Below are 13648 nucleotides of genomic sequence, written 5' to 3' on the forward strand. Positions count from 1 at the left end.
TAAGTTTCCTTTAATTTCTGAGGAATTCTACAGTAAATCTGGATGAAAATTGGCACACAGGTACAGTAGGTGTCCCAGAGGAGGGATGTGTTGAAAGTTGTACATCAACTATTCAGGATGACTTTTAATGAATTTTTGAAATAAACATAATTGTAGTGCATTGACTGTATTGCACTGAATATGAGTTTACTGTGATTTCTGAGTAATATTACAGTAAATCTGGGTAAAAACTGGCCCAGAGGTAAAGTAGGTGTCCGAGAAGAGGATTGTGTTGAAAGCTTGGCATCAACTTTTAAGAATGATTTTTAATGAATTTTTGAATATGCAACCAGACTGTCACGATGGCTGTATTGGGCTGTTCCATTGTAATTTGTGTGCGCGCGTGCGTGTGACTGTTCACGCGCGTGCATGTGTGCGCGAGTCTAGGCTTTCAATCAGGATATAAAGCGAAAAGGCGCTACCGTAAAGACTGGTGTAAAAGCGCAAGGGAATTTATGCGGCGGATAGGAGGCGGCTGGCTTGACCGCGGCTCACAAATGACGGCTCACTTTACCGCAGTGATGGCTGAGCGTGTGATGTGGATGGTGAACAGGATGAAACGGTGAGCGGTGAGGTAGATGTCGCGGGGGATGATTCAGCAGGTGACGGCTGGATCACTAGCCGGGCGATAGGCTGAGGTACAGCGACCAGCTGGGCCGCGGGCTGCGCTTTGGCTACCGGCTGGGCAGCTGACCGTATAAACATAGCCCCAGAGTAAACAGTTGAGGTGAGTGACGATGAATTGTCCATATGACTCACCACAGCCGGCTGTTGAGATGTCTGTGGATTTAGCTGCGGTGAGGAACGCTGGCGGCGCGAACGTCGTTTCCGTGTCGGCGTCGGGGCCGGCGTCTCAGGCAGTGAATCCACCAGCTGTCCGAGCTGGTGGGCAGCCTGAGGAGGAGAGTGGAGGTGGAGGGTGGAAAGTAGGAAGTCCAGGACCACCGCATTAAGGGAGTCCACCAGCCAGGGGAATTCAAAAAGCATCTCCTGCAGCCGCCTCTCCACGGCGTGACGCAAACCTTCCGCAGGCTTCTCCCACCATAATTCACACATGCGGTACACTTTGTCCATAATTTCCCTCCTGAGCCTCTCCTCGGAGACCGCTGGGTCCATAAGTGGCGGGATCATTCTGTCACGGTGTGGCATGGCACACCGTGGAAGGAGTGGGGAAGGAGGACCCAGGCGCGGTGCTCTACGTATAGACAGTGTTTATTTACAGAGGGTGATATCAAACAACAATAAATCCCCGTGTTTCTCCCCAGACTCCCGTGTCGTGTCCTCCAAGTGCTCTCTGCTCCCGTGTCTGCACTCCCGGTGCTCGCTGCTCTTTAAGCCCTCCACGCTCCTCCTGCGGGAAACAATAGCGGCAGCAGTCAGGACACTGAACAATGGCAGGCATACACTACACGACCAAAACCTAAACTGGGTAACTAACGTGGAGTCCCAAGCAAATGATCCCGCGTCGGTGGGAGCTCCAACTCTCTCCTAAGTAGCTCCCCCGACGAGGCCTGATCAGCAGCAGGTGTGTGACTTCGGGTGTGGCCAGTCCTTCCGCAGGGCCACACCCCTCAGGCCTGCAGGTGGCTGAGCTCCATCCTCCAAGCATACCCGCAGACACACACACACACACACACTCACATCTACAAGCATGGAGAAGAGCAGCAGCAACACCAAAATACACAGCAATAATAATAATAATAATATAATACATAACTGCTCAGGGATCCTGGGTCGCCCAGTCCCAGGACCCTGACAGTTTGACGTCATTAACCGTTTCTGGGTCCCACAGTCAAACGATCACTGTGGCATCACTGAGAGTTACAAACTGTCTAAATTCTTTCATCTTTAATAAGATGATCAGTGTTCTGCTCTACCAGGTGTAACAATTAAGTTTAACTTCCAGGCATCCATGAAAACAGAATTTATTAAATTCAACAGAGTTAGAAGTTAGCAGGAAGTTAGCTCGCTAGCTTCCACTTAAACATAATATGCCATGTCCAGCTCTGCTATCATAACCTTAAAGCCATGCTGTATAACTGACATCACAGAGTCTTGGTCTCAGTAACCAGCTGCTTCACCATTTTTCCTTTTATCAGACCATGCAGAGATACAGTTGCCCGCTTTTTCCACAGCGTTAACTGTGTTGTAGAATTTTGCTACTTTATGTCCCAGAGCTTCAAGACCATCAACTACATCCTGCAGAGCAAAGAGGAGAGAGACTCAGATGGAACAAAACCTGTAGAAATTATTAATTTATCATTTAAATACACTGAATAAATTACCTTTTCAAGCTTGGATTCAAGTGTTACTTCACTTTGAGAGTCTACAAGAACAACCAGAGTATCAATTGCCTCCTTAAGACTCTTTCCAAACCAAAGGTGGTTCATGAGCGCCTTGGAGAGAAAAAATAAATCTATGAGGTGAGAATGTGATGATTACAGGATAAATTAGGGTGAAGAATCCTCTTACTGTGATGCAACCTTTAACAGCAAAGACGGGCATCGGTCCACATGAATTTATTTTATTTAATATGTAACGGCACCTTTGTGTGTACCATGCATACGTACCGAGGCCACAGCCGGTGGAATCATTTCAGAACCAGACCCTCCAATCACCAGCGTCTTCAACGGAGACTTCAGCACAGAAGGGGCCATATTGGAGGGAGGCCGCTCGCCTGAGAAATACAACAAAGACCTTGAACGGCGAAACTAGAAAGCAGAAATCAGTCTGTACACACATATTTGAGCATAAATCATTCATACAAATGTTTCATACACAAATCAGTGACTGTATTTTCTTGCAGTATTTTCATACCTGGATTGCGGGGGCAGTGGAGCCTATCCTAGCTATCATAGGGTGAGAGGCAGGTTAAACCCTGGTCAGGTCGCTAGCCTGATGCAGAGCTAACACAGAGAGACACTCAACCATTCACATTCACAACTATGGGCAATTTAGAATCACCAATTAGCCTAACCCTACTAACTGCATGTCTTTGGACTGTGGGAGGAAGCCAGAGTACTCAGAGAGAACTCACACAAACATGGGGAGAACATGCAAGCTCCCCACAGGAGGTGGGATCGAACTCAGGGCTTTCTTGCTATAAGGCAACATCGCGCCACCGTGCTGCCCTATCTATATACAGTATAAATGAATATAAATATCCATATACTGTTAAATCACAACAGCACATTTATATTATAAGGTTAACCCACTTCAGTAGAGACAAAACTGAACAATAAGACGAGCCCCTTGTGAGCAGGTACTTAATGACAGTGTGAAGGAAAAACTCACTTTTAACAGCAAGAAACCTCCAACAGCACCAGGCTCACAGAGGGGCAGTCATCTGCTGTGACCAGCTGAAGAGTGAGGTGAGGAAGACAGGACAGATTTAGAGAGCTCGTGTAATTTGTGTTTATAGAAGTTCACTCAGAGCTCAACTGTGCCTGTTTTTGAACATTCAAAACATTTCAGTAGGCTATGGCATTAAATGGAAAATGGCATTTTAATCCAAATTTACATGATGTGCTTCAGTTTGGCAGTTTTGTTGATTGTTTTCATCAATTGTCAGATGACAAGGTGTCACCATGAATTATGAAATGCAATTTTCTGCGCTCATTTCCTCAGTGGTGCTTTTGTTTGGTACTCTTAGATTAATAATTCATGGTGTGCAGTTTCCTGAGGTGTTGTTGTTTTTCTTTCAAATTTCTTATATTTGCCCCCCAACATGCTAACATGTACAAACATGCATATTTATAAAGTATATGTTATATTAACCAGCGGTGCCCAACCCCCGGGCCTTGGACCGGTCCGTGAGTCGTTTGGTACCGGGCCGCGAGAGTTGAGGCTCAGGTGTGAAATGTATAGTTTTCAGGGTTTTTATCGGTTGTCAGCGTTATTTTGTTATTGTTTTTACCGTTAACTCGGTTTTCCTGGGTCTTTTCACGTGTGTTATGAATAAATCTTCTTTTTTTCGGTACCGGTACTAGTTTTATTTTGTTGTATTTATCCGCGACACCTTAAAGGCCGGTCCGTGAAAATATTGTCGGGCATAAACCGGTCTGTGGCGCAAAAAAGGTTGGGGACCGCTGATATTAACCATGCTAAACATGTTAGTTGAAGTAAAGATGAAGATGAAGTACAACTGCGAATTAGCACTATACAAATCAGAACTGAGGTCCAGAATATTTGTTAATAAATATTAAATTCAGAAGGAATCCTGCTGATCCCTTACCATGAAAGATGTTATGAGCTCGACCACAAAAGTCATTTAGATGGTTGTTGAGGATGATTCCAGTGCTTGAAGAGAGGACATTGGACCCAAATCTGTAAAGAGTAAACATTAAATGAACTAGGTCTAAACCCTGTGACACTGTGTTGTGGAAAAGTCAGCTGGTTTCTAGCAGTGAAACAGAATGATGCAGGTACTGACTCGTCGTTGATGCTGCTGGTGACAGACACAGCAGATCCATCTTCAGCCAGCACAGATACATGTGTGGTGCCGATGCTGTCCAGATATGAGTTTTTGCCGTAATACTGGGGATCGTGAGTCTTGTCGCTGCTGATCAAGCTCCGTATGTGGTTGGCAAAGCTATCCTCTGTCAAATTCTTTGCCATCTGTGTGAAATACAGAGAATTAAGACCCATAATTAAATAAGCACATTACAGAAAATACATTGATATCAAGAAAATTAACAATTTACAGCCAAATATTAACAGAATTTTGATCATTGATGCATCACTGACGCTGCTGGTGACAGACACAGTAGAAGCATCTTCAACCAGCGACTTGCAAAGTCGCAAGCTCACCCCAGCAAATTAACCCAAAGTCCGACTGTGCAATGCTCAGAGATATTACAAAAAACTTCAGACCTCAACTCATTATCAATGTGCATAAACCGACTGTGGTGGGATGTGGTTTGTGGATGAGCTGCAGGCGGGGTGGAGCACAGGGTTCAGGCAGAGCAGAGGCTGATGTGGTGTTGCTACATTTACTCGTTTAGTCACTTAAATATAATCATACTATATGCAACAAAGCAGGTGCAAATCTGTAGGATTTTCAGATACTTACTTTATCTGAGCTGAAGTTTGGATCTCTGATATGTTTCTTTAATCCATTGGCAAATTTTAAAGCTTCAATATAACGGTGATAAAACAAAATCTTTTCATCAGTCATGTTAGGTTCTGATTCCATTTTGTATCCTGAAAATATAAATAATTGTTTGTTTTTTATTTAAAACATCCATTTCTAGTGTATCACATTTGTAAAGATTGATAAGGATCATCTCCACATGCTAGAAGCAACAATCAGGAACCTTTCATGGTGTTGAGGATGAAGCTGAGGATGGCTCCTCCTGAAGGAGGCGGAGGGAAGTACATCCGGTACTCTCCCAGAGAAATATTCCACGCATCAGTCACATTAGCTTGATACGATGCCAAGTCCTCCAGTGTGAGTGTTCCTCCTGAGCAAAAACATTAAAACAAATGATTTTGTTGAGCAAAAATGAACACAACGCATTTCATAATCAAGACTTTGAATGGATCCAGACAGATCAGAGTGTAGCACACAGTGATCATGGTAGATTTTTACAGAACGAATCGATTTGTTAATTTGTAATTAGATCATTGTGCCTGGCAAACAGAAAATGTTCAGAAAAGAGAGCAGGATGAATCCCGTCTGATAATACCTGCTTTCTGTATGTCACTGATTAAATTCTTTGCTATTGTTCCGTTGTAAAACACATCTGGTCCCTCGTTTGCGATCGTCTCCAAAGTGTCAGCCAGTTTCTCAAATTTCACAGTATCCCCGGTCTTAAGCAGGTTCCCATTTTTATCTAAATATAACTCCCTAAAACACAAAGACAGTGAAATAATAATAATAATGGATTGCATTTATATAGCACTTTTCGGGGCCCTCAAAGCGCTTTACAACACCACTATTCATTCACTCTCACATTCACACACTGGTGGAGGCAGCTACATTGTAGCCACAGCCGCCCTGGGGCAGACTGACAGAGGCGAGGCTGCCGGACACTGGCGTCATCGGCCCCTCTGGCCAACACCAGTAGGCGACGGGTGAAGTGTCTTACCCAAGGACACAACGACCGAGACTGTCCGAGCTGGGGCTCGAACCGGCAACCTTCCGATTACAAGGCGAACTGCCAACTCTTTGAGCCACGATCGCCTAAAACATTCATTTGTATTTTTGAAATCACATTGTTGGTGTATTTCATACCGTAGTGACGTGTTGCCAATGCGTGGGATGTGTTGACCTTGGTAGTGAGGAATAGGGAATCCTCCTCTGGCTAATTTGATGGTCGGCTGAAAGAGGTCGGCCCACGGCAACTTCCCATAAAGCCGGTGTGCCGCTTCATAACCTCGAATTTCCCCAGGAACCCCAATCCATCTGCTATCTGGTTAGACAGATAATGGGTAGTCAGGGCTGGAAAGTCACACATACATTTACTCGTGTTTTGAGTAAACTGTAAGGTCCTGACCTTTAATGGTCTGAGATGACATTTGTTATAATTTGGTGCTTTGTAAATAATCTATTCTATTCTGCTCCATTTCAGAGGGAAACACTGTAATTTTTAAATGTGTGTCTGTTTGTAACTGATTGTGTTAGAGATAACATTTTGCATCCTACACTTACTTTTAGTTTATTTCACTACATTTACATATTTACACTATTTCTGGCTCAAAGAAGCATTTAGCATCTTATACTTACTTTTCTTACTGTTTATGCAGCCTGTGTGCAGGAGTGTAGCACAGAACTCTGGACCCTTTAAATAAATGGTGTCTGGAGCCCCCTTTCTTTTCTTGATCCATTTACCTCACACATATTTTAATTTCTATTTTCTTTCTTTATTTATTTTATGTCCGCCACAAGTGAACTGCTATAATAAATACTCCTCGTATTGCTGTCCATCCCATAGGTCAAAGTCAACACACTATAGACAATCAGGAAGTAATGCAGGAAGGTCTTTTGTACTCTGCTGACAGCAACATAAGGGACAGGGACATGTGCATCCACAGCAGCCTGTGTCTCTGGCCTCACAAGATCTCACAAGATTTCCAGCTTAACCTCCATAGACAGATAATCTGCCACAGAACGAGTGAAGATTAGCCAAATTAGAAACAATGACTGATAAAGATGGACTTGTGAGGAAAGTTAAGATTTGTCCTGGGGACCAGAAAATGGGAAAGATGGACAGCATCCTGGCAAGCTGTCTACACAAATCAGAAAGTTCCCCAACCAGAAGTCCTGGATCAACGGTCAGGTACGACACATGCTGCGTACTCGCTCTCTTGCATTCAGATCAGGCAATGAGATGGAGTACAAAGCTGTGAAGTACACACTGAGGAAAGCCATTACAGCAGCTAAGAGGCAGTACTTCTATTCTTCTGCTGACCCCAGGCGGATGTGGCAAGGCACATCACAGAATATAGGGCCACCACCAACACCATCAGCTCCACAGGTGGTCTGCTGGAGGATCTCAACCCGCTTTACACCTGCTTTGAGACCCCCCAGACCTCCCAGATCCTCCACACCTCCCATATCTCCCAGAACCTCTAGACCTCCAAGACCTTACAGAACCCCCAGATTACCCGACCCTCTCCCCCGCCAGCGGTCTCAATAGACCAAGTGCACAAGGTCCTGAGGAAGATCAACCACCGCAAGGCAACAGGACCAGACAACATCCCTGGACGGGCCCTTAGAGCATGTGCTAACGAGCTGGCTGATGTTCTCACCTCCATCTTTAACCTTTCCCTCAGTCGGAGCATAGTTCCCACATGCTTCAAGACCACAACTATCATCCATCTCCCCAAGAAAAGCCCAGCCACCTGCCTAAATGACTACAGACCAGTTGCACTCACTCCAATCATTGCAAAGTGTTTTGAGAGAGTGGTGCTGGCCTACATTAAATGGTAAATGACCTGTATTTGTATAGCGCTTTTCTAGTCCCTAAGGACCCCAAAGCGCTTTACACAACCAGTCATCCACCCATTCACACACTGGTGATGGCAGCTACATTGTAGCCACAGCCACCCTGGGGCGCACTGACAGAGGCGAGGCTGCCGGACACTGGCGCCACCGGGCCCTCTGACCACCACCAGTAGGGTGAAGTGTCTTGCCCAAGGACACATTAAGAGCAATATTCCAGACACTCTGGACCCCCTGCAGTATGCCTACCGGCCAACAGGTCCACGTCAGACGCCATCGCTGCTGCCCTTCACTATTCACTCTCCCACCTGGAAAATAATGACTCCTACATCAGGGTACTCTTTGCTGACTATAGCTCCGCCTTCAACACAGTCATCCCTCACAAACTCATCCACAAACTGTCTACACTCGGCCTGCACCCCACCCTCTGTGACTGGCTACAGAACTTTTTCACTGGCAGGCCTCTGTCAGGATCGGCAACAGGACTTCAGTCAGCATTACCACAAACACTGGCGTCCCACAAGTTTGCGTCCTCAGCCCCACCCTCTACACCCTGTACACCCACGACTGTGTCGCCTCCAACAAAGACAACATCATTTTGAAGTTCACAGATGACACTGCAGTGATCGGTCGCATCACTGGAGGGGACGAAGCGGCTTATAGGAGAGAGGTGGCCGGTCTGGTGTCATGGTGTGAGGACAATAACCTCACCCTCAACACTGATAAAACAAAGCAGATGAGCAGCTTTAGGTACCTGGGCATTCACATCAGTGAAGACCTCACCTGGACACTGAACACCACACAGCTGGTCAAGAAGCCTCCTGAGGAGGCTGAGGAAATTTGGGATGTTAGCCAAGATCCTCAGCAGCTTCTATAGCTGCACCGTGGAGAGCACACTGACCAGCTGCATCACTGCATGGTACGGCAGCACTACTGCTATGGACCACAAGCGCCTGCAGAGAGTGATAACAACTGCGGAGAAGATCACCAGGACCCCGCTGCCCTCTCTGCAGAGCATCTACCATCGCAGAGTCCAGAGGAGAGCTGCCTCCATCCTTAGAGACCCCACACACCCTCAACATGGACTGTTCACACTTCTGCCCTCGAGACGAAGGTTTAGGAGTGTGAAATCCAGAACATCTCGACTCACTAACTCCTTCTTCCACTGCTGTCGGACACCTGAACAGCTGACCTACCTCAACTGCAATTTGCATATAAGGACAATTTGCACACTAAGTTAATTTTGCACATAGAAATGCTATTCCTTCTGTACACATGAAAATAAACACTTTCTTGAATCTTTGAATCCAAAAATTTGTAGTATTGCACAGACTAAATTCTAAAGTATGTAAAGAGCTGTGTGGTTACAGGTTATTTTGAGTTTAGAAATCATTAATTTTATATTTCTCTTTGTTGTTAAAACACACACACATAATTTGGTGGAAATGTAAAATAATAGGACACTTGAGGACACTATTGAGGCCGTGCCACAGTCAACTTTCATTGTGCTCTGGGCTGCAATTGCTTATTAACCCTTTTTTTGTCTTTTAACAAATGTATTTAATAAAGGCATTTTAATACTGGAACCAATTTGCCTCAGCAATGTCTCTTCAAGCCTATGTAATTCTTTTGTTTAGTCTGAAAACACACTCTCTTTATATTTCCTAGGGTTGAAATTCCCCTAGGTGGCGCTGTTGCATTTTAATCATAACACCCCCTGACCACCTCGCCACAACAGTAAGCATGTACTTAGTTTTTCATGGTTCAGTGTGCCATCCACAAATTTAAATTCTCTATCATGCAAAAAATAAAGTCATACATGAACATGATCCAGAAATGCAGCTGTCTTCTCTGGGCTAAAGCTCACTTAAAAAGGACTGAGGCAAAGTGGAGAACTGTTCTAATGTCTGACAAATCTGTTTGTTTGTTTGTTTGTTTGTTTGTTTGTTTGTTTGTTTGTTTGTTTGTTTGTTTGTTTGTTTGTTTGTTTGTTTGTTTGTTTGTTTGTTTGTTTGTTTGTTTGTTAGAAAATGTGGATCCTGCATCCTCTGGGCTAAACAGTAAAGGGCTTTAACAAGTGCTGCTGTTTTTGCAGCTTGTTATCACCACTCAATTCAAAACATTTGAAGGTGATTACATTACTGCCTATGGAATTGGCTGCTTGCACATCTGGCAATGCACCATCAGTGCTGAAAGGTGTACACAGGTCTTAGAACAACTTACGCTCCCATCGAGTTGACATCAGCAAGACCGCGCATACTGTATCTATTACAATAGCATGGTTTCACAGTAGAAGTACCTGGGTGTTAAAATGACCTGCCTGCAGTTCAAACCTTTGACCAAGAAAAAAAAAACACATCGGATGCACCATGAAATGAAAGATATGACAAAAAGGACCCAGGACTTTCTTTGTGTCCAGTCCGTCTCTGTCTCATCTGAGGGTCCTGTCTTTAGTGTTTTGTTCTTTTGTCCAACTGTTTTGTCCCAGTTTGTCCCACTTTCATAAACAGGAAACTCAAGCCTGCTTTAATGTTAGCTTATAACCAGCTGTTGTTGTTTAGCTGGTTTTTCATTGACTGCCTGGAGTTGGAAGCGCTCCATGTCTAATCTGCTTACAGTAATTAAATAATAATGGTTATGCATTCCTTAGTGTGTTAGAGCCCTGACTTTATTTCAGGAGATGAGGTTAGAGGTGAGGAGGCGGATACCTGTCATGCTGTCTCTTTCCTTCACTTCTTTGGTGACAAGAGCCCTATCCCAGATGATAAAAAGTAGGTATGATCCTTCACATCTTGAGTTTGTCTTACAGACTAAGGTGCAGAATGTAAAAAATACCTCTGCAAATAACTGGCTACACCTTTAGAACTTTTGTGTTACATCTTGTGCATAATTTGGAGAAAGACTTGTTAAGACCAGTCTGGAAAAAGACCCGTTAAGACCTGTTTGGAGAAAGAAACTACTTCAATCTCTCTGGTTGCTTCTGAAACTAAGGAGCATGTGTTTCATGGTTTTAATTTATGCTAGATTATTCTGATAGTGTCATATACGACACCGACTCATTGTCTTGAATAACTGCCGACAGCCAAACCCTCTGTAGTGGTTTGCTTTATCTCTTTTTTCTTTTCTTTTTTATTATCCCAGTTTCTCTTTCTTGAGGAATGAGGAATGAGGCTGTGTCATAAAGGTGAGTCCAAGAGCAGATTAGACTAAACCATTATAAATATTAGCATTATGGCAGAAAAACAACCCACCTTCCAGCCACTCCATGGTCCACTCTGTGGTTTTACGACACAACTTAAGCAGGTCAGAGTTCACATTTCTGGGGACAGTCTCTCTGGAGTTGATGATTTTCACTTTACCTTTGAAAAGATGACATATTATTATGTTAAACCCCAGCGGGGTTGAGCTAAGAGGAGCAAGGGTGTCTTGTTACCAGAGCTGTCCATCACAGTGAATATGACCCCGCCTCCGATGCCCGCGCACTGTGGGTTGATGATGGAGGTGCACAACAGCGCAGCAATGGCAGCATCTACTGCAGAGCCGCCTTTCTGAAGAATGTTCCTGAAACAGTTCAGAGAAATAGATCAGGCTGAAGTTCATGTCCCGCTCCCGGCTATTCGCGGGGATAAACCATTATTGCAGTCACTTTTAAAACAAAGTATCCAACTGCATAAAAGTACCACTGAGCATCTGGTTCCAGGAACTTAGAAAGAAAATGTTTGAAAGTGATGCAAGAATACTACGCTTGCGAGCATATGACACAGAAATCAGCCCTGTTAAAACTGATAGTAGGTTTAAATATTGGTGCAACTTTGGCATTTCCGCATATTGGAAAGCATCATCTGAAAAAGGCCTGGTTACCTTTCAACAAATGTCAGACAGTTAAAACCTGGAGAGGGGTTACTTCTTTAAATGTCTCCAATTAAGACCTCACTGTAATACAGATATTGTGTCCAAGGAGAGGGAATAAATCTATCTGAAGAAGATTGGTCAAGATTGGTTTTTGGTTTGATATATATATATATATATATATATATATATATATATATATATCAAACCAAAAACCTTCCAGTTAGTAGGTGACCCGCTCTACCTGAGCTACAGCCACCCCCATCTCTTTAAACATTTCTTTTCATGTTTGCTTGAAATAAAATATCACTGTTGGTACTGCAGCTTACTGCAACCTAAGTATGCGTTTAAATTTAATGCTTAGGAGAGGCAAAGGGTGATATCCACATGTTGGACCATCTATTACGTGCTTTACCGTGATACTGGAATATTATTCCCCTCTATGTTGTCATTACAGACGATGTCAGTAACAATAGTAATTTGTCACTTAGGAACGAAACAGATCTTAGGTCCGGATCTTTGAAGTGAATGATGGGATCCGAGGCATGATATTTTTAATCTCTATACTGTACTGTCTGTTGACAATACACACCACATCTGTAAGAATCATAGTTTCTACGTAATACGGCTTTTTCTCCGTTTTGACCAATAAATCATTTAGTAGGGAAATGGCATGAAGATTTTATACAGATCACACCGAATTTTGACTTTTATTTTAAAAAAAAAGGGGGGGGGGGGACATAACCGCACACTTCCATGATGAGACGCTGTCATGCAGTTTTCAAAGACGTTTTAGCGCTAAAGTTTGCATTTGGAACAGTGCATAATTTTATGTGTAATGCGAAAAACGAAAATGTGTCCGAAGTTTAAAATGTTACTCACCGTCCAATCTCTGAACAATTCCAGGAGTCTGCGGCCACAGCAGCTTTTGAGAAAGGGCAATTAGCACTGGTGTCCTTACACTCACTTCTACCCTTCCAATACCAATTATAACCAGCTAGTAGACCAGCTACTAGAGCACCTACAATTAGACCAACTACAAATAAGCCAACTGCTACTAATACGCGGAGAACTTTGGCCAGGCGTTTTCGTTTTGCTCTCGTTTTTGCGCTCTCAACGTCCTCGTCCTTAATGTCCTCGTTGGGGGGACACATAGGAGACGTATTTGCCTCTTCCACGTGCTCGGTTGACTCAGGCATCGCTGCTTTCTTCTCTGCGTAACCGTCGGTAATTCACTTCCTCCGAAAGTTAACCGCTTGTTGATTTCCCAGACAGCACAGCGATGTATTGCGCACATATATCCGCTGTGTGGGTACTGATAGGCACAACGCAACGGAGACGTGTGTTTGTGGTAAGCAGAGGTAGCTGCTCCCGGTGTGTAGGACGTTTTGTCAGAACACCGGTAGCCCTGATGTTTTTTGCTCATCTCTGCAAGACACTGGGTGGACTTTTCTTACCTCAGCCTTTTCCTCCATGTGCTTGATCCCACCGGGGATAGTGTGCACGTCGTTGTCCCACTGCAAATGGATCGAATAACATCGACGGCTCTTATCGCTGCTTTATCGACCTCCTACTGTTCGCTGTTCATGAGCCACGCACTGGTCTTCCTCACCCAAACCATAAATACTTTGCATCAAGATTGTGACTTTTAGTCTCTCAGTGATGTTGGTTCACTGACCAGAGTGGGTGGTGAAGTGGTAAATTATGATCTTCAGTTGGACTAATATTAAGTGCAGCTGAATGTTCGGGTATCTGTCAGCACTGCTCAAATATGAAGAAATATATTTGGTCTAAAACTGAAATAAAAATTCAAGT

The 13648-nt window shown here is 44.0% G+C and overlaps 1 protein-coding gene across 1 annotated transcript; it reads right to left on the reverse strand.

Annotated features, from left to right (window-relative positions):
- Positions 1 to 504: 504 nt before the first annotated feature.
- LOC308403880 (glutathione hydrolase 5 proenzyme-like) lies at positions 505 to 13284 on the reverse strand. Its single transcript, XM_080893679.1, has 13 exons — positions 12716 to 13284; positions 11418 to 11545; positions 11236 to 11343; positions 6275 to 6452; positions 5727 to 5887; positions 5355 to 5501; positions 5111 to 5241; positions 4472 to 4656; positions 4274 to 4365; positions 2610 to 2716; positions 2325 to 2435; positions 1478 to 2238; positions 505 to 1390 (listed from the first exon to the last, which is right to left on the reverse strand). Exons 1-12 carry the CDS (start codon positions 13030 to 13032, stop codon positions 2101 to 2103), a joined length of 1803 nt encoding a protein of 600 aa, XP_080749805.1. The 5' UTR covers positions 13033 to 13284; the 3' UTR covers positions 505 to 1390; positions 1478 to 2100.
- Between the last annotated feature and the right edge of the window lie 364 nt (positions 13285 to 13648).

This window comes from Rhamphochromis sp. 'chilingali' (assembly GCF_963969265.1).
Source record: "Rhamphochromis sp. 'chilingali' genome assembly, chromosome: 10".
Classification (NCBI taxonomy): Eukaryota; Metazoa; Chordata; class Actinopteri; order Cichliformes; family Cichlidae; genus Rhamphochromis; species Rhamphochromis sp. 'chilingali'.